The sequence below is a fragment of the Felis catus genome, chromosome A2, assembly GCF_018350175.1.
Source record: "Felis catus isolate Fca126 chromosome A2, F.catus_Fca126_mat1.0, whole genome shotgun sequence".
Taxonomy (NCBI): Eukaryota; Metazoa; Chordata; class Mammalia; order Carnivora; family Felidae; genus Felis; species Felis catus.
This window is the reverse complement of record NC_058369.1, coordinates 157222759-157245458: the sequence shown is the minus strand read 5'-3', so window position 1 is coordinate 157245458 and position 22700 is coordinate 157222759. Positions and strand designations below refer to the sequence as shown.

Below are 22700 nucleotides of genomic sequence, written 5' to 3'. Positions count from 1 at the left end.
TTCCAGATAGCATCGCAAAAGTAAAAGCCATCTACCCTCTAAATGTCTCCTTGAGGAATGTGCATGTGCAAAATATAGTACGTTTAATTGTTAGGCAGCTGAACCTATTTATATATCAAGAATAGAAGAGTGCGTAGGCAGGCTTAGTTTTACTGACAACTAATAGCATTTGGGATGCAGAACATTAAACCTACGAGTTTTAAGCCAGCTTTTCTAAATACAAGTAGAAACACTTCAGAGCATCCCAGAAGGACACATTCACTAGGCCAGGATGTCTCAAGCGTAACTGCAGGGTCGATGCTATCAAAATGCACACAATGAACAGGAGAAGCCCTAATGACTCTTTTAAATTTTTATTTATTTATTTTGAGAGAGAGCACAGCAGGAAGGGACAGAGAGAGAGGGAGACAGAGAATCTGAACTGCGCTCTGTGCTGACAGCAGAGAGCCAAAGTGGGCTCAAACTCACAAACTGCAAGATCATGACCGGAGCTGAAGCTGGGTGCTTAACCGAGTGAGCCACCCAGGCGCCCCTTAGGGATTTTCTTAAGTAAGCAATTCTAATTGGCTTTTTCAGGTAGTATGTATGTGTAAAGTGTAGCAAGTAAGTAGATGTTCCCACCCGATCATTTCCAACTGCTTGGGGCCAGGCAAGAGAGAGGAGGTGAGAAAATAGACAGGGACCTTTGCTACCTAAAACATCTCTACACACCTCCAAGGATTTATATTCACCAGGTCTCAGAAAATTTGCTTCAAGGGCACACAACATAAACCAAGAAGTTAGAGGCAGTCAAACAAGGGATGCTATCATGAGGTTCTTACCGGATGCTGGCCGCAGATGGACAGAGGGTCAACAGCGTGCCTGGCGTGGGGCTGGGCACTGTGGCAGCAGCAGGGACACAACCACCATAACAACCACCACCAGTAATAATAGCTCACTTGGATAAAAGTATGTGGAGCTAGGCACAAAACTAAGCACTTTAAACATATCACCCCTGGGGCGCCTAGGTGGCTCAGTGGGTTAAGCGTCTGACTTTGGCTCAGGTCATGATCTCACGGTTTGTGAGTTCAAGCCCCAGTCGGGCTCTGTGCTGACAGCTCAGAGCCTGGAGCCTGCTTCACATTCTGTGTCTCCCTCTCTCTCTGCCCCTCCCCTGCTCATGTTCTGTCTCTCTCTGTCTCTCAATAATAAATGTTAAACATATCACCCCATTTTATCCTCACAATAAACCCATGAGGAATGTACATTATTATCCCATTTTTCAGTTAAGGAAGTTGAAGCCAACTGGATGTTGGATTTTGTTGACTTTCAAAACTCAAAAAAAATATTGCAATGCAAATACTTTATTATCTGAAGACACTCCTGCCCTCCACTTACACCCTTGCATCTATCATTTCTTCCCTTTCAGAGCCCCAGTCTGGTGCATCAAACACCCTCTGCAGGCCAGCCGCCAACTCCATTCCTCACCTTAAGTACTGGGGCCACTGTTTTCTTTTCCATCACATGGTGCCATCAAATCCTAGCTGTCTGTCCATCTGCATGTGTGTATATACACATGTTTTGTATATGTAACACTCACACACACACACACACACACTACATCTACATTCTTCTGGAAATTATATATGAAATTATATGTATTTCATATGTAAGCATACTTTTGTATAATAGAACATTTCCAGGAGGTTAAGCATCCAGCTCTTAAGTGTTTTTTAAAAATATTTTTTAATGTTTATTTTTGAGAAAGACAGAGACAGAACGTGAGCAGGGGAGGGGCAGAGAGAGAGGGAGACACAGAATCTGAAGCAGACTCCAGGCTCTGAGTTGTCAGCACAGAGTCTGACATGGGGCTCGACCTCAGGAGCCGTGAGATCATGGCCTGAGCCAAAGTCGGATGCTTAACCAACCGAGCCACCCAGGCGCCCCTATTTATTTATTTTTGAGAGAGAGAGAGAGAGAGAGAGAGAGATCAAGTAGGGGAGGGGCAGAGAGTGGGAGACAGAATCCCAAGCATGCTCTATCCTTACTGTCAGCACGGAACCTGAGGCAGGGCTCAAACCCACAAACCATGAGATCATGACCTGAGCCAAAGTGAGATGCTTAACCGACCGAGCCATCCTGGCGCCCCTTAAGCCTCATCCTGCCAGGTCCAAAGCAGCAGCGAGCAGAGCCTGCAGAGGGCATCCAGGGAGCAGAGGTCAGAGGAGCAGGAGGGAGGCAGGGCTCCATACATCCCAAGGTCTAAGCCAGATGGGCCCCCAACAGCACAGCGAGCATCAGCAAGGCAGAAATGCGCGGTGGTTGTGGGGGCAGAGTAAGCAGATGGTCAGATGGCGAGGAGTCAGCAGCCGAGAGAACTGGGAAGGGCAGACAGGAAAGGAGACCCAGGACTCCAACAGCAGCACAGGCGGGTTGCTGGCACCAAGGCAGCTCCTAGTGGAGCGTCTGCTGCCTTCCTTCTCCCTGAACCCAGGAAAGCCAAAATCGGAGACAGTCTGGCCTCGAAGATTGAGCCTTCATCACTGTACCTTGCAGATTAAGTGACTGTAGGGAGTAAACATTTCAGGGGCCAGGGGGGTGAACTATAGAGAGAGAACCTAGCTGCTCCAGACAAGAAGCACGATGTTTCTCTGGTGGTTCCCACCGCCCCCGCCCCCTCCCCCTTTAATAAGATGGGCCTAATAAGAAAAACCGTACCAGGCCACACCGACAAAGGGAGCACGAGCTCTGAGCTCCGGAGCAAAGCCACAGGGCGTGCTGGCGCTTCCTGGGGCGCCTTCTCCCGCTGGGCTTGTCACTATTTACCTGCCCATCCAGAGCCACGCTGAACACGGCAGATGGACACTCAGTCCCGGAAAGAGGGGATCCGCCCAGAACCCTGAGGTCTTCCTGTGGAGACCTCTCCACCTGCTGGAGCTAGCCGAGAGACAAGTCTTCGTACCCAAGTGTGAGATGCTACCAGAGGACTCGCCTAGGCTACAAGCAATCTAGCCAATTCCAGCAAAGGCGTCCGTATGCTCTGTGGCAGCAGGGCGTAGGAGGCCTAGCCAGTGCCTGCCACCAACCCAGGGCGATGAACACACTTACTGACTGCGGCTGAGTTCAGAGCCGTGGAAATCTCATACTAGATCAGAAAGGCCCTGTGTTTAAGGGCTTTTGAATTATGTTGAATCATTCATTCATCCATTTAACAAACATTTATTGAGTAGCTACTATGTGCAGGACTTTGTTAGGTGCTGGGAATATAATACTGAGCAGTAACAGACATGATGCCAGCCCTTATGAAGGGGCCACGTCCTTGGGTACTCTACTAGGGGAGATAAATACCCATCAAATAACCATAAATGCAAAACTGCAGGTAAAGGGAAAGATATGTGATGCCCAAAGGAGATGTGATCTGGTGGGGAAGCTTAAGAAAGGGATGGCCAAGCTGAGATCTGAAAGAGAAGTAGGAGTTAATGAGGTGAAGCGGAGGGAGAAGGCATTCCGTGCAGAGGTAGTAGCAAGTGCAAAGCCCTTGATGGCTATTGGCCACGTGAGCAGAAGGAGGGCCGGTGTGGGGGACCACTGAGGGTGAGGCAGAGGCGTGACCTGGGAGAGCTGGAGGGGGGGGGGGTTGGGAAGATTGGGGGGTGAGGGGGTGCAGAAATGCAGACCATATTTTGTCCTGAGAGCAGTGAGGAGCCACTGCAGGGTTTCAGGTTGAAAAGAATGCATGAAAAGGTGGGAATGTTGAAAATCTCACTGTAGGGGCAATGTGGAGAATAACACAAGAGCACAGATGTGGACAGACTCATGCACGAGGAAGAGGCTTGTGGAGACGGATGAAAGTGGACAGACTGAGGGCTGTTCAGGCATGAAATCATCCGCAGAACCTAGGGATGGTTTGCATCTGATGGGGGGGAGGGGGGCGGGGGCAGGGCGGGTGTTGAGGAGAAAGAGTCATGGACCCAGCCCAGCTTCTGGCTGGTACCTACCCAGAGTGTGGTGCTCAGGGCTGTGAGGTGCAGGTCTGGGAGTGAGGCTGTGTGCTTTGCTTTGGACTTGCCAAGAATGAGAGGGGGTACGGTGGGCAGTGGGCCATCCCGACCGGGAGCAGAGGGCAGAGAACTCTTGAGTACCCACATTTACAAGTCGTCTGCCTCCAACTAGTAATCTGAAGCTGTTACTGGCTGAAAAAAATCACCTAGCGAGTAGTTGAGAGGGCCTAGGCTGGGTTTTGATGCATTACAGCACTTGTGGGGCAGGGGGACAGGGAGGCTCGCTTTCCCAGGAAGGAAGCCCCACCCCCGGCCCCTCCGCCCTCCAATAGGAGTGAAGAAAGACCCCCTCCTCCCCTGCGCTTCCTACACTCAGCACCTGGCCTCCATTTGCTCTGGTTGCTTAAGCCCCTTCACCCCATATGTCAGTCACTGCAGGAAGCCCCAGATGCCCAGCTCCCCCCACATTTTGCTCCTCTGCCCACCTCCTGAAACCAGAACTCACAGACCCTGCCAGCAAATGTGCCTGTTCTTCCCGCAACTCTCCCCACCTGCTCTAACCTGGATCCCCTCTGAGGACACACCTCCCTTTGCAGCCCTGTCAGGTGGCAGCAAAATGTGTCCCCCTGGACTTCTTACCAGGAGCCCTGGATGTGGCACGGATATCCCTTTTGATCCCCGTTACTACTTCCACACTATTCTCCTTCCCTCCTCCCTAAAGTCCCAGCTTTGAATATCCTGTCATCAAACTACACCACCTACTGCCCTCTGAGAGGCACAGCCGGCTATTGCCCTGGGCCATTCATCCTCATTTCTCAAACACTGTTCTGTCCTAGCTCACTGGCACTTTCTCCAAAACAACTTTGCCAGTAAGTCTTGGTCATTTCAACATCACAAACATGAACTTCTCTCTTTGCTCTGCCTTAACCACTATTCCCATGGTAATACCCTAAACCAATACTGACCAACAGAAATGTGATGTGAGCCATATATTTAATTTAAAAAGAAACTAGGGGCGCCTGGGTGGCTCGGTCGGTTGAGCATCTGACTTCGGCTCAGGTCATGATCTCGCAGTCTGTGAGTTCGAGCCCCGCGTCGGGCTCTGTGCTGACAGCTCAGAGCCTGGAGCCTGCTTCAGATTCTGTGCCTCCCTCTCTCTCTGCCCCTTCCCTGCTCATGCTCTGTCTCTGTCTCAGAAATAAATAAAAACATTAAAAAAGAAAAGAAAAGAAAAGAAAAGAAAAGAAAAGAAAAGAAAAGAAAAGAAAAGAAAAGAAAAGAAAAGAAAAGAAAAAAGAGCACCTGTGTGGCTCAGTCAGTTAAGCATCCGACGTCAGCTCCGGTCATGATCTCAAGGTTTCTGAGTTCAAACCCCCCATTGGGCTCTGTCAGCACAGAGCCTGCTTTGGATCCTCTGTCTCCCTCTCCCCTGCTTGTGCTCTTGCTCGTTCACTCTCTCTCAAAAATAAGTAAATATTTTTTAAAAATTTAAAAAGAAACTGGGGCGCCTGGGTGGCTCAGTAGGTTGAGCATCTGATTTCGGCTCAGGTGATGATCTCACGGTTTGTGAGTTTGAGCCCCTCGTCAGGCTCTGTGCTGACAGCTCAGAGCCTGGAGCCTGCTTCGGATTCTGTGCCTCCCTCTCTCTCTGCCCCTCCCCTGGTTGCACTCTGTCTCTGTCTCTCAAAAATAAATAAATGTTAAAAAAACAAAAAGTATGATGCTCAGGTCTCACCCCAGACACATTCAAGCAGAATCTCTGAGGGTAGAGCCTGGGCAGCAGTATTAAAAAAGAAGGAAGGAAGGAAGGAAGGAAGGAAGGAAGGAAGGAAGGAAGGAAGGAAGGAAGGAAGGAAGGAGAGAGAAAGAAAAGGAACAGGTGACAGTAATTTCAATAACAGATTTAATGTAGCATATCCAAAGATTATCATTTCAACATGTAATCAATATTTTAAAAATTATTAATAAAATATTTTACACTCTTTTTTATTGTTTTGTTACTAAGTCTTGGGGGTTTTGTTACTAAGTCTTGCATTTTACCCTACAGCACATCTGGACTCGGATGAGGCCCATTTCAGTGCTCAGTGGCCACAGGTCACTAATGACTCCTGACTATGCAGGGGACAACCCAGCTCTAGAAGACCATGTGGCAGCCCTTTGCAATAACTGCTTAAAGCAACCCTCTCTCCCACCAGCTCCTTCTCTTTCCAGTTTACTCCGTTCTTTTACCTTAACAATCCTTGGACCCACCGGGAACTACAGTTTATGTCAGCTTTTCTCTTTACCTCCCCCTGCATCGTGCCCTCCCTACCCAGTTGTTTTTTTTTTAATATGAAATTTATTGTCAAGTTGGTTTCCATGCAACACCCAGTGCTCATCCCAACAGGTACCCTCAATACCCATCACCCACCCACCCCTCCCTCCCACCCCCCCATCAACCCTCAGTTCTCAGTTTTTAAGAGTCTCCTATGTTTTGGCTCCCTCCCTCTCTAACCTTTTTCTTTTTTTTCCTTCCCCTCCCCCATGGTCTTCTGTTAAGTTTCTCAGGATCCACATAGGAGTGAAAACATATGGAATCTGTCCTTCTCTGTATGACTTATTTCACTTAGCATCACACTCTCCACTTCCATCCACGTTGCTACAAAAGGCCATATTTCATTCTTTCTCATCGCCATGTAGTACTCCATTGTGTATATAAACCACAATTTCTTTATCCATTCGTCAGTTGATGGACATTTAGGCTCTTTCCATAATTTAGCTATTGTTGAGAGTGCTGCTATAAACAATGGGGTACAAGTGCCTCTATGCATCAGTACTCCTGTATCCCTTGCCTCCCTGCCCAGTTTAAAAGCCTTGGGGGGCACCTGGGTGCTTCAGTCAGTTAAGCATCTGACTTCAGCTCAGGTCATGATCTCATGGCCTGTGAGTTTGAGCCCCACATCGGGCTCTGTGCTCACAGCTCAGAGCTTGGGGCCTGCTTCGGATTCTTCGGGCCCTCTCTCTCTCTCTCTCTGCCCCTCCTGCTCACGTTCTATCTCTCTCTGTCTCTCAAAAATAAGCATTAAAATAAATAAATAAATAAATAAATAAATAAATAAATAAATAAATAAATAAATGCAAGCAAGCCTTGGGCAATCATGAGAGCCAGTCCCTTGCATCTGCCCTCAACTCCCTTGTCCCTCCCTCTCACTTTGTAGTACTCACTGGGCAAAACCCAAACCTGGCTTCCACCCAGCTCTACCAAACGCACCCCTGCAGCCGGGCAGCTCAGGGGGGCTGGAGGGAAGCACACAGCCCTTCTGACCAGTCTCATTTTGAAGTTCATGACAAGCCTTTAGGTGCCACTCAGTAATTCTACTTCCCGGTAAGCATAGCAATTTCTCTTGCCCGTTCACTTCCCACTCTTTTGAAAGACTTCTAGATCTTCCCTCTCTTCAACTTCTTCCCCATCCACACCCATAGCTGATGACCTTGCATCCCTGCTTCCTGTTGTACTGAGAAAACTGAAGAAATTGAAAAGATCTTGCCCAGGCTCCCCTGACATCCACCCTCCCACCTGAGTCTGCTTTGCTGCACTCTGCTTTCCTCCCCCTTACTAAAGTGGACTCCCCACAGTCATTTTTATTTTATTTTTTAACATTAAAGAAAATTTATTTTAGAGAGTGCATATGCATGTGCATGAGAGATGGGAAGGGGAGGGGCAGAGAGAGAGAGAGAGAGAAAGAGAGAATTAAGCAGGCTCGGTACTCGGTGTGGAGCCCAATCCAGTGTCCCTGGGATCATGATCTTCCCTGAAATCAAGAGTCAGATGCTCAACTGCTCAACCGACTGAGCCACCCAGGCACCCCACCCATAGTCATTTTTAAATGTTTATTTAGGGGCGCCTGGGTGGCGCAGTCGGTTAAGCGTCCGACTTCAGCCAGGTCACGATCTCGCGGTCCGTGAGTTCGAGCCCTGCGTCAGGCTCTGGGCTGACCGCTCAGAGCCTGGAGCCTGTTTCTGATTCTGTGTCTCCCTCTCTCTCTGCCCCTCCCCCGTTCATGCTCTGTCTCTCTCTGTCCCAAAAATAAATAAACGTTGGAAAAAAAATTAAAAAAAAATGTTTATTTAGGGGCGCCTGGGTGGCTCAGTCAGTTGAGCATCCAACTTTGGCTCAGGTCATGATCTCACAGTTCACCAGTTCGAGCCCCGCATCAGGTCCTGTGCTGACAGCTCAGAGCTTGGGTCTGCTTCCGATTCTATGTCTCCCTCTCTCTCTGCCCCTCCCCTGCTCACACTGTCTCTCTCTCTCTCTTTCTCTCTCTCAAGATAAATAAACATTAAAAAAATGTTTTTTAATTTTTTTTTAACTTTTATTTATTTTTGAGACAGAGAGAGACAGAGCATGAACTGGGGAGGAGCAGAGAGAGAGGGAGACACAGAATCTGAAACAGGCTCCAGGCTCTGAGCTGTCAGCACAGAGCCCGACGCGGGGCTCGAACTCACAGACCGTGAGATCACGACCTGAGCCGAAGTCGGACGCCCAACTGACCAAGCCACCCAGGGGCCCCTAAACATTAAAAAATTGAAAAAAAATAAACGTTTATTTATTTTTGAGAGAGAGAAAGAGAGAGAGAGAGTGCAGGGGAGGTGCAGAAAGAGAGGGAGACAGAGGATCTGAAGTGGGCTCCAGGCTGACAGCTGAGAGCCCAACATGGGCTTGAACTCACTGGATCATGACCTGAATGGAATCTGACACTTAACCCACTGAGGCCCCCAGGCACCCCCCCCCCAACAGTCATTTTTCAGCTGCCATCACCACTCTGGCCCTAGATTCTATTCATTCTCACCTGCCCTAGGATTGTTGCTCTCACAACTAATGCACTCCCTTGAATTTCAGTTTTTTCCTCTCTACTAGATGATTATCATCAGTATACAGCTAGGCCCCAACTTAAAAATTAACCCCATTTCCCCCTCCAGCTACCACTCCATTTCTCTGCTCATTTTTGCAGCAAAATGTCTTCTCTATACTTGATGGCCCTAATTCCTCTTCTCCCATTTTCTCTTAACTTGCTCCAACCATCTTTGACCCCCACCACTTAACTGACAGTACGTTTGTCAAGATCAGCAATGACCTCCCTATTGCCAAAGTCAATTACTTTTGACACATCAGCTATATTCGATTCAGCTGTTTACTCTCTTCTGCATGAAACATCTGCTGCGTCTCTGCACACCACAATCTCTTTTCCCCCAACCCCACTGGTCCATACTTCTCATTCTCCTCTGGCTCCACCTTATCTGCTCAGCCTCTAAGTGCTGGGAAGGAGTCCTTGCATCTCTTAACCTCCACCTACCGCTCTTCTGGCTGACCATACCCAGTCTGAAGCCTTTAAGTGCCATCCCTATGCTAATGATCCTCAAATTTGTACCTGTATCTCGGATCTTTTCTATGGCCCAACAACACACACATCCAGCCTCTTACTCTTAATTCCCACTTGATCATCTAGTGGACATTTCAAACTAAATATGTCCAAAGCTTAATTCCTACTCTTTCCCCCCCAAACGTGTTCTACCCGTAATCTTCCTCATTCAGCTGATAAAAACTCCATTCTTTGGTTCAGGCCAAAAATTTTGGAGATATCTCTGACATCTCTCTTTCTTTGGCACTCAAAATCCATCGAATCCTGCGCACTCTGGCTTCAAAACATTTCCAGAATCTGCCCACTTCTTGCCATCTCTACCACTACCCTCTTGTTCACAGCCCCCATCATCTCCCCGATTTACTGCAATATCTTGCCTCCCTACACTCTACTCTAAATATAACTGCCACTGTTATCCCTTCATCTGATTTCACATCATGTTACTCTAATCAAAACTCTCCTTTCTCCTTTCACTCGGAATGAAAGCCAGAGTACAAGGCTCTGCCCAAATGAGTCCCACGTACTCTCTGAGCTCATGTCCTATGACTCATTCTGCTCCAACCACACTGGCCTCCTTGCTATCCCTCCAAAATGCAAGTCACATTCCCACCTCAGAGCCTTGCACCTGCTGTCCCCCTGCTTGGAAGGCTCTTCCCCAGACATCTGCATGGATCACTCTATTTTCTCCATATCTTCCTCAAATACCACCTTCTTGGTGAGGCCATCCCTGATCACCCGATTTAAAACCGCATCACCAGGGTACCTGGGGGGCTCAGTCAGTTAAGCGTCCGACCCTTGGTTTCGGCTCAGGTCATGATCTCACAGTTCATGAGTTCAAGCCCCATGTCAGGCTCCTCTCTGTCCTTGGGAGCTTGCTTGGGATTCTCTCTCTCTGCCCCTCACCTCTCTCTCTCTCTCTCTGTTGCTCAAAATAAATAAACAGACTTAAAAAAAAAACTACATACACCAATGCCCTTTATTCATTATCCTCCTTTCTTCCATTTTTTTTTAAAGCACTTAATGACCTTAAATGTATTATATAGGTAGGTCCTGGGCTTCAACACCAAAAGAAATGTATAGTACTCATTTCACTTCTCTATTGCTAACTCCTCCTCACTACTTCTCACTAGACAGCAAGCCTCATGAAGGTATGAGTTTTGGCCCTAGCACCTAGAATAATACTGACATATAGATGCTCAATAAATACTTGTAATATGGAATGAATGAATGAATGAGTGAATGAAATGAATTGGCAAAGAAAGAAGGCAGAGAAGGAGCAGCCAGAAAGGCAGGAGGAAAACCAGGAAAGAATGTTCAGGGACAAGGGAGTGGTCAGCTGTGGAATGCTCCCGATATGTCAGGTTAGTATTAGAAATGCACACGATCTGCCGGAGGATATAGGAGCCCACCGTGTGAGCTGTTTCCGTGAAGACGCCACCCTGGAGTGGGGTGAGGAGTGGGTGGAAGCAGCTCTTCCGAGCCCTCTGGCCGTGAAGGAAACTGGAGATATGGGGAGTGAAAGACCAAGTGGCAAATTCCAGCTCCCACTTTAGAATGCAGAACTTGCTCCCGTCTCCTCCCTCAACTCGATTCTCCACTGTCAGTAATAAAGTCCAACCTCCGTTACCACCCGCTGCCACGGTGCATGTATATATATGTATATGTATATATATATTTATACGTGTGTGTGTGTGTGTGTATATATATACACACCCACACACACTGGTGCATATATATATATGTATATATACATATATATATGTGTATATATACATATATATATGTACATATATATGTATATATGCACAAGTCAGTTTGAAAGGAAATGTTGCAAAACGTGCATAGTGTAAATAACAGGTGATGGCTTTGGTTTCTTCTTTCTGCTTGTGTGTATTTAAAAATTTTTTTTCTAGGTGCTCCTGGCTGGCTCAGTCTGTAGAGCGTGCAACCCTTAATCTCAGGGCTCTGAGTTCAAACCCCACATTGGGTGTGAAGCCTACTTACAATAATAACTTTTTTCTAAAACGAGTACATATTGCTTGAGAAAAACATGTCTGCACCACCCAGAATTCAAAACCTCCCATCTCTTTTGGACTTTCCCGTCCAGGTGGGTCCACTGCCCATTGGCAGGACAATCATGATTGATTCGGTCAGTAAACAGCCCTCACCTTCCCCACCACCCAGGAGAGTGAAGCCTTGTTCCCATCAGCTTATCACCGCAAAAAAACCCTAACCAAACGATGACCTGCACATAGACACAAAGATTACACACCCATTACACACCCAGAGGAAAGCTCTGGAACTCCTAAGTTAGAACAATGTTCTTTTTTTTAATTATTATTATTGTGTTAAGAACACTTAGCAAGAAATCTACACTTTCAGAACAATGTTCATTTTACCCAGAAGGAGCTGATCAGTCTACGTGAGCCAAAGGAGTATGGGATCTGAGCATATTTCAGCAGTGTTCGGTGTTACACACATTTTACACAATAAAATCAGAAACATAATCCAATGTAGGTTTAGGGTAGCATCATGGGATAGGGCAAAGAATGCTAGAAGAGAGATGGAGAACATGAGTTTTGGTTTCAGTTGTCACTTTTTAGCCATAGGACTGTGAAGATCTGAGCAATGAATCCTCCTTGTCTGTGAAACTATAGCAACAGACTTGATGTCTACGGTCTTGTCCAGTTCCAACACTCACAGCCCTGTATTTAATGCCCTGTATATCCACTGCTCTCCCACTGTCAGGAAGACACCTCTGCTGTCTTCTCTGGACCTGGCTGGCTTGCTTATAGAAGAAGACAGCAGACTGGGAAGGGTGGAGTCCTGGAGCTACACTGACCCGTTATGTATTAAACACACACCACTTAAGATCCAGGACCAGTTGCAGGAAAGAAGACAAGATTCCAGGCAGTTAGACATTGCAGCAAAACCAAAAAAGCATCTGCAAGGGGAATTCATGCTGAGATTGCAGGACATCCCAAGAGCGAGGGAAGGCAAGGGGGTTGGGAACCCAGAATGGGGGTATATTCAGGAATCCGAAAGGGGGGCTGTCAACTGTCAGCTGGCAGGTAGTAATGGAGCGTCAGCCACAAGGCTCCTAATTCAGAGGCAAGACCAGGGGAGTAAGCACAGGAAAGCATCTCGCCTGGGGGATCTGGGCATTAAGGGGGTGCCAGCAGGGGGCTGGTGAGAGGGCTCCACAAGCATGATGTGACAGGGCTGCTCCTCTCCCCTGAGTTAGTGCATACTGGCCAGACAGCTATCGATGATGTGATGCTCGGAGCAGAACCTTCCAGTTCCCAGTTCTCACTGATTCTCCCGGAGGGAGGGGCACCACACTGGCACGTAGACTGGAGGACGTGACTGTCTGTGGAGTTACCTACCTGATTCTTCCCTTTCTGTCAGTGGCTCTGGGATGTATGAGTGCTGAGCACTTGCTTGATGTCTGAAGGTCCCATCTGGTCTGGCTCTCTTACGATTGATAAACTCCATTTTTTTATTGCTTACCCGGCCCCTGACACATGCTTGCCCAAACTCCAGGCCTGCTTCCTGGGTTCTGGCATCCTGCCTGGTCCGCTGCTGGCTGTGACCTGGACATGATGAGAATGATACCCCTGAGGCCCTTAAATATACTTGGGGCCTGACTTGGAAGCTGTAGTAGAGCCCTGACATCGTTCTGGGCCCTCTGGACGAAACCTTCCCTTCTATGAGGGAGGTAGGATCCCACTGGCCTAGAACCTCTGGCCTGGCCTTTCTCATCGGAATGTTTGGTGGGAACCCCCAACTCTGAAGGGATTCTCTTTCAGCCTTTCCCACAGAGCTGCTTCTCAAAGAGAAGACAGGGCAGATGCATGGCCTTGATATCTTAATGTGGTTTGGGTACTCTCTTCTGCCGAATGGATCCACAGGATCCTTAAAATGTGGATTCAGTGATGCTGATCTGCCCATGCAGGAGACTTTGCCCCATACTGGGAGGCTGCACCATGGGTGGGGGGTGGGGGGTGGGGAGGGCGCTAACACTCCCCAGCTACCAAGCTTCCTTGTCTCACTATGTTGGAGTGAGCTCACCTTACGTAGAGTCGTAAAGTTCTTCGAAGTTTCAAACATCATCTGAGAGTCAAACCAGCAATGACCCATGCTGGTCTAAAAGGGTTTATCTTCCTCAATGTCCAGGAGATCAGAGATTGGTCAAATGGGGCCTTTTGGCCTCCGCCACCAGCAAGGAAGCCAGAGAAGTTCTGCTGTGGAACGCATCAGCCTGTATAAGTTGCGGCCCTGACAGGAGCCGCCTCTCTTCTGAGGGCAAACGCACAGAGGAGGCGGCCACCTCCTACTCCATGGAAATACAATCTGCACACTGCCAACACCCCTGCCCATCCGTGACTTAGCTCTGGGTCTGCACCTGTGTGTCAGGAACCTAACCCCCAAGTTCCATTCTTTGTCTTTGTTCCCGAGGATTAAGTCAATTACTCCCATTAAAAAGAATACCCACCTCCATCACTGCCCTGCCTCAGCCTCTTCTAATTTCCACCCAGATGCCCGTGCTGTTCCCAAGTACACCGTCACCAAATGACCTACCGCAGCACGTTCCCCAAGTTCTCCAGGATCTGCAGGCCCACTTCTGGCGCCTTCAGCGAACACGGCCTCCTGTGAGCCACTAAGGGCTGCCACGAAGCTGACTACACGTGGGGGCGGCCTGAGTCACCTGCTGTCACCCTGAGATAGAGACTTTGATACGAAACACCGGCATTGATACATAGGAACTGAGACTCACCAGTCATCAGTGCCTCAGGACAGCATCAAAGACCCATGGTAGTGGCTGTAAGTGTCCCTGAAGAAAGATCCTTGCCTTTTCATTTCAAAACGTAGGAATGTAGACAGATTTGGCCCTCTCTTCAGCTTACGGCCCCACCTTCAAAAAAGAAAGACAAGACTGAAGGAATGTGTATCAGATAACACCCTGAACCAAGTAACTCTAGTTATTTTAAAAAACAGAGGAGTGAACACATAAATAAAGCTCTCTCCCACCGCATCCAGGATGAATTTTCTATTTGAGGGGCTGAGTTTATGCTCTAGCTTCTTCTCTTTCCAGCTGGGTAATTTTGGGGAAAAGAAAGCTAATAGGCCTCTAAGCCCAGATTTCTCTCTCTCTCTCTTTAATGTTTATTTACTTCTAACAGAGAGAGAGTGAACAGGGAAGGGGAAGAGAGAGAGGTTCTGAAGCACAGAGCCTGACACGGGGCTCGAACTCACAAGCGGTGAGATCATGACCTGAGCCAAAGTCGGACGCTTAACCAACCGAGCCACGCAGGCGCCCCATCTAAGCCCAGATTTCTCAACTGCAACACAAATATACTGATTTCCTTCCTGGACTGTTGTAAGAAGACGCTGAAAACGCTTTGTCAACTGCTAAGTGATAGTTGCCTATTACTTATTGTTATTTTATTGTATCTCCCCCTCTTAGTAGATGATCTCACTTCCCACTTCTCAGAGAAAACAGACACCATCAGACTGGAATCCCTCATCTTGCCGACACCAAACGTGCAACCTACTGGCATCTGCTCCATGATTCCATCTGCTAGAATCGCTGGGCTCCTCCATCTGAGCCCAGTCCCCCTCCCTCAGCCTTGTGGGCATCCCTCGTGGCTGCCTTAGGAAATCACGTTCAGCATTGATGAGTCTTCCTCTCCTGTACTTTGAACCTCCCCCTCTCAGTTGGATCTTTTCATCTGCCCTTAACGGTGATCTAGTGTCTCCCATTACAACAAAATAAATTCTTTATTAAGCTGTTGTGATTTTAAATTAAAAAAAAATTTTTTTAAGTTTATTTATTTTAGAGAGAGACAGAGCGTGAACAGGGGAGGGGCAGAGAGAGGGAGACACAGGATCCGAAACAGGCTCCGGGCTCTGAGCTGTCAGCACAGTGGGGCTCAAACCCACGAACCAGGAGATCATGACCTGAGCTACAGTCGGACACTTAACCAACTGAGCCACCCAGGCACCCAAAGCCGTTGTGTTTTTAGAGTTGCCTCTCCATTTGTTCGGGACAGGCATGAAGCTTAGGATGTGGCTCTTCTCGTCCTGTGGATAAAAGGGACATATCTTTGTTTTGGGGGACCCAGGCTTCAAAATGGGATGTCATCTGCTTTGCTTGGTCATTTAAGTTGGTACTATTAACAGGATTATTAAGCTCCTGCAGAATTAGAGAGTTCTCCACTCCACCACCACTACCAAAAATATATTTAGAGGTCAAGGGTTCTTTTTTTATTTAAGATTTTTAAAATTATTTTTAAGTAATCTCTATACCCAACATGGGGCTCGAATTTATCATCCGGAGATCAAGAGTCACATGCTCTACAGAATGAGCCAGCCAGGTGCCCTGGAGGCCAGGGATTCTTAAACATTTTTCTGCCCTGGATCCCTTGGCAATCTGGGAAATCCACGGCTTCCCTGTCAGAATAATACTAAATGCATCAAATAAAACACAAAGGGAACCATTAATGTAAAAAAAAAGTTATTATAAAATTGTGATATGGTAATGTATCTGGTTCTTTATAAAAGCATTAAATGGGAAAACGTGCACACAGGTAAATACCACCATAGTTTCAAAGTAGTGATGAACATGAAGGCTGGTGTGAGAAATCTGCAGCAGCTGTTGTATAATGGAAACATCTGCGATTTTTATGGGCGGTGAAGACACAGTACAACAGCTGTAACACCACTGTGCTTTGCTGCCTATATGCATAACTGAAGGACATGGGGAATTTTAGGTACAAGTCAGTGAACATAAAGATTTAGGTCTTGGGGTGCCTGGGTGGCTCAGTTGGTTAAGCATCCAACTTCACTCAGGTCACGATCCCACGGTTTATGCGTTCGAGCTCCACATCGGGCTCTGTGCTATCAGCTCAGAACATGGAGCCTGCTTCGGATTCTGTATCTCCCTCTCTCTCTTCCCATCCCCCGCTCACAGTCTGTCTCTCTCAAAAATAAATAAACATTAAAAAACATTTTTTTTTTTAAATTTAAGACTTAGGTCTTCCCAACCAAGGACTCTGGATTATGCCCATGGATTCTGGGACAAGAGCTCCTGTCTTATCCTGTTTTGTTTTAAAGGTGTGTGTGTGTGTGTGTGTGTGTGTGTGTGTGTGTGTGTGTGTGTGTGTTTTATCTCTGAGAGAAAGAGAGAGAGCAAGGGAGGGGCAGCAAGAGAGGGAGACAGAATCCCAAGCAGGCTCTGCCTTGTTAGTGCAGAGCCCAAAGTGGGGCTCGAACCAACAAACCCATGAGATCATGACCTGAGCAGAAGTTGGGTGCTTAATCAGCTGAGCCACCCAGGTGCCCCAGGAGTCCCTGTTTTAGGTTGTACTGTTTCTGAATGTGGTTTTGTTCCTTTTGTCCAAGAGCTATCCATAGGAGATTAGGAGCATGAAGTAGCAACAACGGAGAGGGTGGAAACATCACTTCACCATGTCGTACCAATGCCATTCTGGGACATTTGGCCAAACTCCTTTAGTTTTAGACTTTGGTAATGGACTGGTTAATACTGTGATATCATTGAGGGCCAAACTTAACTGATGAGTGGGCTTGGACTCCTGTAAGACATAGGCTTTCCACAGGGAATCCCATAAATTACTTGGGATGGAAAGTCTGACAAAAGGCAGGAGAATGTGTGTATGCGATTTGTAAACAAAACTTGAAATACTCTAATTCTTATATTACAGCCTGCTTCTCTATATAATGTCACAATATACTTTGTCACAATAGGTCAACAAATACAATTATAAAATATGATCAATGGCTACATGGTATTCTAAGCATATACCGTAATTTATTTAATTAACCCCCAGGTTTGAGCATGTGAGTTCTTTCATTATTATGTAAATAGCGCCCTGATGGGTGCTGTAGATTAAATCTTTGTCCACGGTCTATTTTTATTTCCTTGGAATATTTCTATAAATGGAATAGCTGTGTCACAATTTAGTAATGTCGCAACAACAGCAATGCATATTTTAAAGATTTTTTGATCAGTGCTGTCAAATCGTCCTCCAGAAAGGTTGTTCCTGTCCGTATCAGAACTGGAATCTTTGACCTTGGCTCAGAAGATGGCAAAGAGACCGGGAGAATGCCTCTAAATAGTGAGCAGAGGATCCTGTAGCAGAAGCCGGAAGAAAGCAGGCCAGTGTCGTGCCTATGATGTTCTGCTTTTCTCTGGTGCTAGAAATGCCCTTTAGGCAGAATGTGGACCAGGACTGAGTCTTCAAGGCCCGGGGTCCCTTGTGTTGACTTGATGCAGATCGTTTGGATAAACCCAGCCTCGTCGAACGAGGGGAGTGGTCTGTATCCATGTTTGGACCAGACTAATAGTGAGAATACTGGAATCAGAGAGCACCCCAGAGGCAGAGCAGGTTCGAGGGGGAAGGCATGAGCAGAGCTGGCCACTTTGTCTGTTACTTCCTGACTTGGACATTCCCATCAGCACTGCTTCTCCACCGGAAAATAGGGGTTGACTGGCACCTGCTGTAGTAAAGAAGGCTGTTTCTCTTCCTCCTTCTCTTCCTCCTTCTTCCTCTCCTCCTTCTCCCCTCACCCCCCGCATTCTTTCCATTTTCTTTCCTTCGCAGCTAGACAGTATACTCCAGGAGGGCAGAAGCCATGTGATGCTCCTTTTGTAAAACCAACAAGAGTAGATATGGGGGAAAATACTTGGGAATTCTTCTGTCAAAATAAGGTATCAGGTCTTGCCACAGTCACACCGGATGACTGAAATCTCAGCAGACTTACTGACCGCTCTCTCTTCTCTCTCACGGTTTTGTAGATGCAGATTTGGTTTATTTCTTCATGCACAGACACCAAAGATCAGTTCTGTCTCCATAATCCCATCTCCCAGATCTGCAATTAGATTATTAGCCTCTTCTCTCCCATCTCTCATCTGGGATTCCACAGAATGTAGTGATTAGCACCCCAGAGTTTAGTCTCCATTCAGACTCTAAAGGTTAAAAAGATGCATCTATTAGAGTTGGTCTCTTGCCCTGGGGACACCCACACAGCGGACCCCCGGCCAGGTGCCCTGCTCCTGCCCAACCTCAGGAGGGACAAGAAAGCTGGTGAGGAGCAAACAGCCCCTGGATTAGCATTTGCTCTGTCATTGGTGCTGACCTTGTCTGCTGTCTCACACTTCAGGTTTGTGGGTGCTGCTGAGACCCACAAACAAAAAGAGTCTCCTTGCCCTTTCTTGTGTGACTTTCCTAGACTTCACTTCTTGCCTGCTTTAACTGTGGTGCCCACTTGACCCCTGCCACGTACATCACGCTTTCTCTCAGTGTTTTTTTTTTTAATTTTTTAACGTTTACTTATTTTTGAGAGAGAGAGACAGGGCGTGAGCATGGGAGGGCACAGAGAGAGGGAGACACAGAATCCTAAGCAGGCTCCGGGCTCTGAGCTGTCAGCAAAGAGCCTGACGCGGGGCTCGAACTCACGAACGGTGAGATGACCTGGGCCACAACCCAGGCGCCCCATCTCTCTCCATCTCTTACCCACGAGGCCCTGGGTACCTACCTGACCCCTTCTGGCTAGCCAGGGGGCAATCCTCTCCTCTCTTGACTGCTTCCTTCCTGACATCCATGCTCTCGTTTGTCAGCGAAGACCAAGGCTCAGAAAGTTAAACGGGATTTAAAACTATGCCTTCTAGTCCGTCTCGAGTCCCGATTTTCACTTCCCTCTAGCTGGGACCGAATCGCCCCGTTCCATTCCCCCAGCCCCCGTCGGGCCCGGAGATGATCTGCACCCACCCCCACAGCCATCCGCGAGTTTCCAGCGAGCGCCCAGGACACCCGCAAACACTTCGCGATCTGTTTGGGTGCACTAAACAGCGCACAGGAAGCGCAGAGCAACCGTGGCCGTATCCTATCGCGCTCGCGCTCGCGTGCCAGCTGCCGCCCTGGGAAGAAAACAAGTGTTTGCGGAATTTGGCGGCCGCGGCCCTCCACCCGGGCTTTATTGCACCGCCCCGCCTTTCTCCCCGGGCATCCCCAACCGCGGCCCTCGAAATCCATCCTCCAGGAGCGGGGTTCTCTCCCCGGCTCCCGGAGACCCGAGGCGGGCGTCCCCCGGGTCTCCGGCACCCCCAGGGGCGCGAGCCCGGCCGGGAGCCGGCGAGGAGCCCCCGCGCGCGCGCGCCGGGGGCAGGGCCGGCGGAGGGGAGCGCCGCGAGGTGCGCAGGGCGCGCGGCGGCGGGGTCGGGGGCAGGGGCGGGGAGGCGCCACGCGCAGCCAATCCCCGGGCCGCCCCCTCCCCGCCGCCGCCAGCCGAGCCGGGGCGGGGGAGCCAGGCGGCGGCGGCGGCGGCGGCGGCGGCGACGGAGGCTGCCGCGGGGAGGGATGGAGAGGGGAGGGGGGAGCGGAGCCGAGCGGAGACAGCCGCGGCGCTGCAGAGCGGCTGGGGCGGCGGCGCGGCTCCCGGTGCTGCCCCCGGCGCCCGCCCCGCGGCGGTGAGCGCCCGGCCACGGAGGCGCCGGAGCCATGGGCTGCATCGGCTCCCGGACCGTGGGTGGGTACCGCGGCGGGGCGGGGGCGGGCGGAGGCGGGCTCGGCCCGCGCCGGTCCCCGGCCCCCCTCCCCCACCGCTCCCGGCGCCCCCCCCGCCCCGCCCGGCCTGGCTCCCGCACTTTCCCTGCGCTCGGCTCTCCTCCGCGCCCGCTCGCCCCTCGCGCCTCCGGGGCCGGCCGCCCTCTCCGCTCCTCCGCTCCCTCGTCGCCCTCCGGCCTCCCTGCGCCGCCCTCCCCCAGGCGCGGTCCCTCTCCATCATCTCTCCACCGGCCTCCTCTCCCTCCGCGGCCGCTCTCCCTACTCCCGCGTCCCCTCGCCCGCCACCTCCAGGCCCTCCGCCTCGACTCTGCCCTCCCCGGCGCCTCTCCCCCTCCATTTCTGGGGCAGCCCCTCCCGAGGACCCCCGGCCTCCGCCCCGGCAGGAAGCTTCTCACGCCCCCCCCCCCCCGCCTCCGTCTGGCTTGGGTGTTTTGCTCCCACCTCTTTGCTCCTCTGTTGCCTTTTTCTGTCGTTCCTGCCTCCCCCGATTCGCATTGTTCACGTGCATTTTCCCTCCGGGGCGGGGGCGGGATGCGCCCGGTGCCTCAGGGAGGGGAACGGGGTCCACGCCCGGAGAAAATGGGGCCGCGCCAGGCCGGGCTGGAGGGAAGGGCTGGGGGGCGCGGGGAGGAGGCGGGGGTTTAGGGGGACGGACCGGGGTCGGGAGCCGGCTCCCGGGAGGGTGGGGCCGGCCCGAGGAGCCGGGACCTGCACCTGTCGGCGGGGGCTGGCGGGGCGGGGCCGTCTCTTTATTTACCTTGGACTGGGGGCGGGCACGGGCGCTTCCTAAGTCTTCTCTCCCCTCAGCCTCTGCCTCGCTTCTACCCCCCTGTCCCCCGGCCCACGCACCCACTCCACGCTCACGGCTCAACGAATGAGTCCAGCCCTCTCCCCAAACCCCCAATTTTCCCCCACTTCTCCCGCCTACACGACCCAGTGACCTCAGGCTGAGAGAATAATTCGTATTATTATTACAAACAAACTCACTCTCCGGAAGCCTGATTTCTCTGAGACCCGGTTTATTTCCATGGATACCCCCCTCCTCTGCTTTCACCTCTTCCCAGGGTTCTCTCTCTCCCCCCTCCCTACCCCCCAGGGCTCTGACTCAGCTCTCCCTCCTCTACAAAGGCCACCTCCCCCTCCCCTCTCTCTTGCTCTGCCCTCTTCATCCCTGCTCTCCTCTCTGTCCGCCCCGTTCCTGCTCTCTACGCCCAGAGGCTCATTTCCTCTCCCCTGCCGGCCACAGCCCCTGGTCTGACCCATCTCCTCACTCCCCTGTAGCCCTGAGGGAGAGGGGTTCACCTAGGAGGGGTCCTGCCTCCTTCCCACCCATTAACCACAATCCCTCTGCACTAGCGGTGGGGATGCATGCTGAATGCCTCCTCCTGCTCCAGACTCTGTTCCCTTCACTCCTTCCCAAGACTGGGCCCCTAACCCCAAATTCAGAATCACAAAACTCCGCGTGCAGGAAGGACCTATAAGGTCCGGTTCCACAGACATCTGATCCTTGAGCCCCTTTCCAACTGCTCAGGCGGTTCCTCCCCCGCCTGCCTCCCTGGAGAGGCACCACCCTGCCCTCTTGCCAGCGTCTGCCTTGGCCACATGCTCTCACCTGAACAATTACCATCAGTTTCCCAGTCAGCCCTCAGACCCTGTCCACCCCTCCCATTGTCTTTGCCTTCTCTTTAAGTTGAATGCCTGTCCTTTTAGTTCCAGTTTTAAAAAGTTCCCTTGTCTCCTCCTCCGACCCCCTTTGCTCCTCTCCCATCCATCACTTGCCTCCCAACCGCGAGGGAAAACGATCACACCTCACTCTTGGCCTCCTCTCCCGTCACCGTTTCCGGGTGAACACACGCAGTTCCTGCCTCTAGCCCCACCACATCCCCTCCCTGTCAGACAAATTCGCCAACTCTAAGATACAAGCCATAAAGCCCACTTGGAGGGAAGCTCACCCCTAAAGCAGTTCTGCCCTTAATTGTAGGAACATCATAGCTCTCATGCTCTCCCATCTAGAAACACTCCAGGATTCCTCAGGACAGAATAAAGAACTATTTTCCTGCTAAAACCCAACCACGGACCCCCTCCGTTTCGACAACAACAAATAAGGCCACATAACACTTTCCTGGGAGGGAATATTTTGGCTCAACCTTACAGTTTGTCCCTACCAAAAATTTGGGGGAGAGGAGGGATGTAAAAGGGCCCGCGCTATCAGAAGGAGCAGTGGCTGGAGGGAAGGGAGGGGTCTGGAGGGGCTGCCCCTGTGTGGCCTCAGCATTGTGAGACCCAAGAGGGGCCTGTGGGCTGGGACCTAGAGAGGCTGAAGGTCAAGCAAGTAACCCTGTGGCCGCTGCAGGGAATGAGGTGATTGCGGTGGATTGGAAGGGCCTGAAGGATGTCGACCAAATCAACATGGACAGCACCAGCTCGCTGCACGGGAGCAGCCTCCACCGGCCGTCCACCGAGGTGAGGCCCCGTGCCCTGCTGCCCCCCTAACCAAAGGACTTTTAGAAGACCCCAGAGACCATCCTGAACAAAGCCACCCAGTTGCCCGATCCTTGAATTATCTTCCTAAATTCCAAGAGAACATCCCAGACACTCCTTCAGACTGACACTTTTACAGAACATTTCCTTTCCTCAAAACACAGGCCAAATGTTCTACTCTGAGATCCTAATTCCCTATGTTAAGCTGGGGGGGGGGGGAGGGTGGGAAAAAAAAACCTCTCTACTTCACACAC

The 22700-nt window shown here is 50.3% G+C and overlaps 1 protein-coding gene and 1 long non-coding RNA gene across 3 annotated transcripts in view; one reads left to right on the top strand and one right to left on the bottom strand.

Moving 5' to 3' along the window:
- Positions 1–22700, top strand: part of FAM131B (family with sequence similarity 131 member B) — a 30876-nt gene that overhangs the window by 3349 nt on the left and 4827 nt on the right. Inside the window, exons 1-2 of one of the 2 annotated variants that reach the window (XM_023250668.2) lie at positions 19783–19927; positions 22319–22428. In XM_023250668.2, the coding sequence (XP_023106436.1) occupies positions 19900–19927; positions 22319–22428 (138 nt within the window). In that variant the 5' untranslated portion in view covers positions 19783–19899. Of the gene's footprint in view, positions 1–19782; positions 19928–22318; positions 22429–22700 lie in introns of those variants that run through there. The other variant, XM_045052915.1, reaches the window with a different exon arrangement.
- Positions 17191–19160, bottom strand: LOC109497670. Its single transcript, XR_002154032.2, has 2 exons — positions 18938–19160; positions 17191–18368 (listed from the first exon to the last, which is right to left on the bottom strand). It is a non-coding gene; the product is annotated as an uncharacterized LOC109497670 (long non-coding RNA).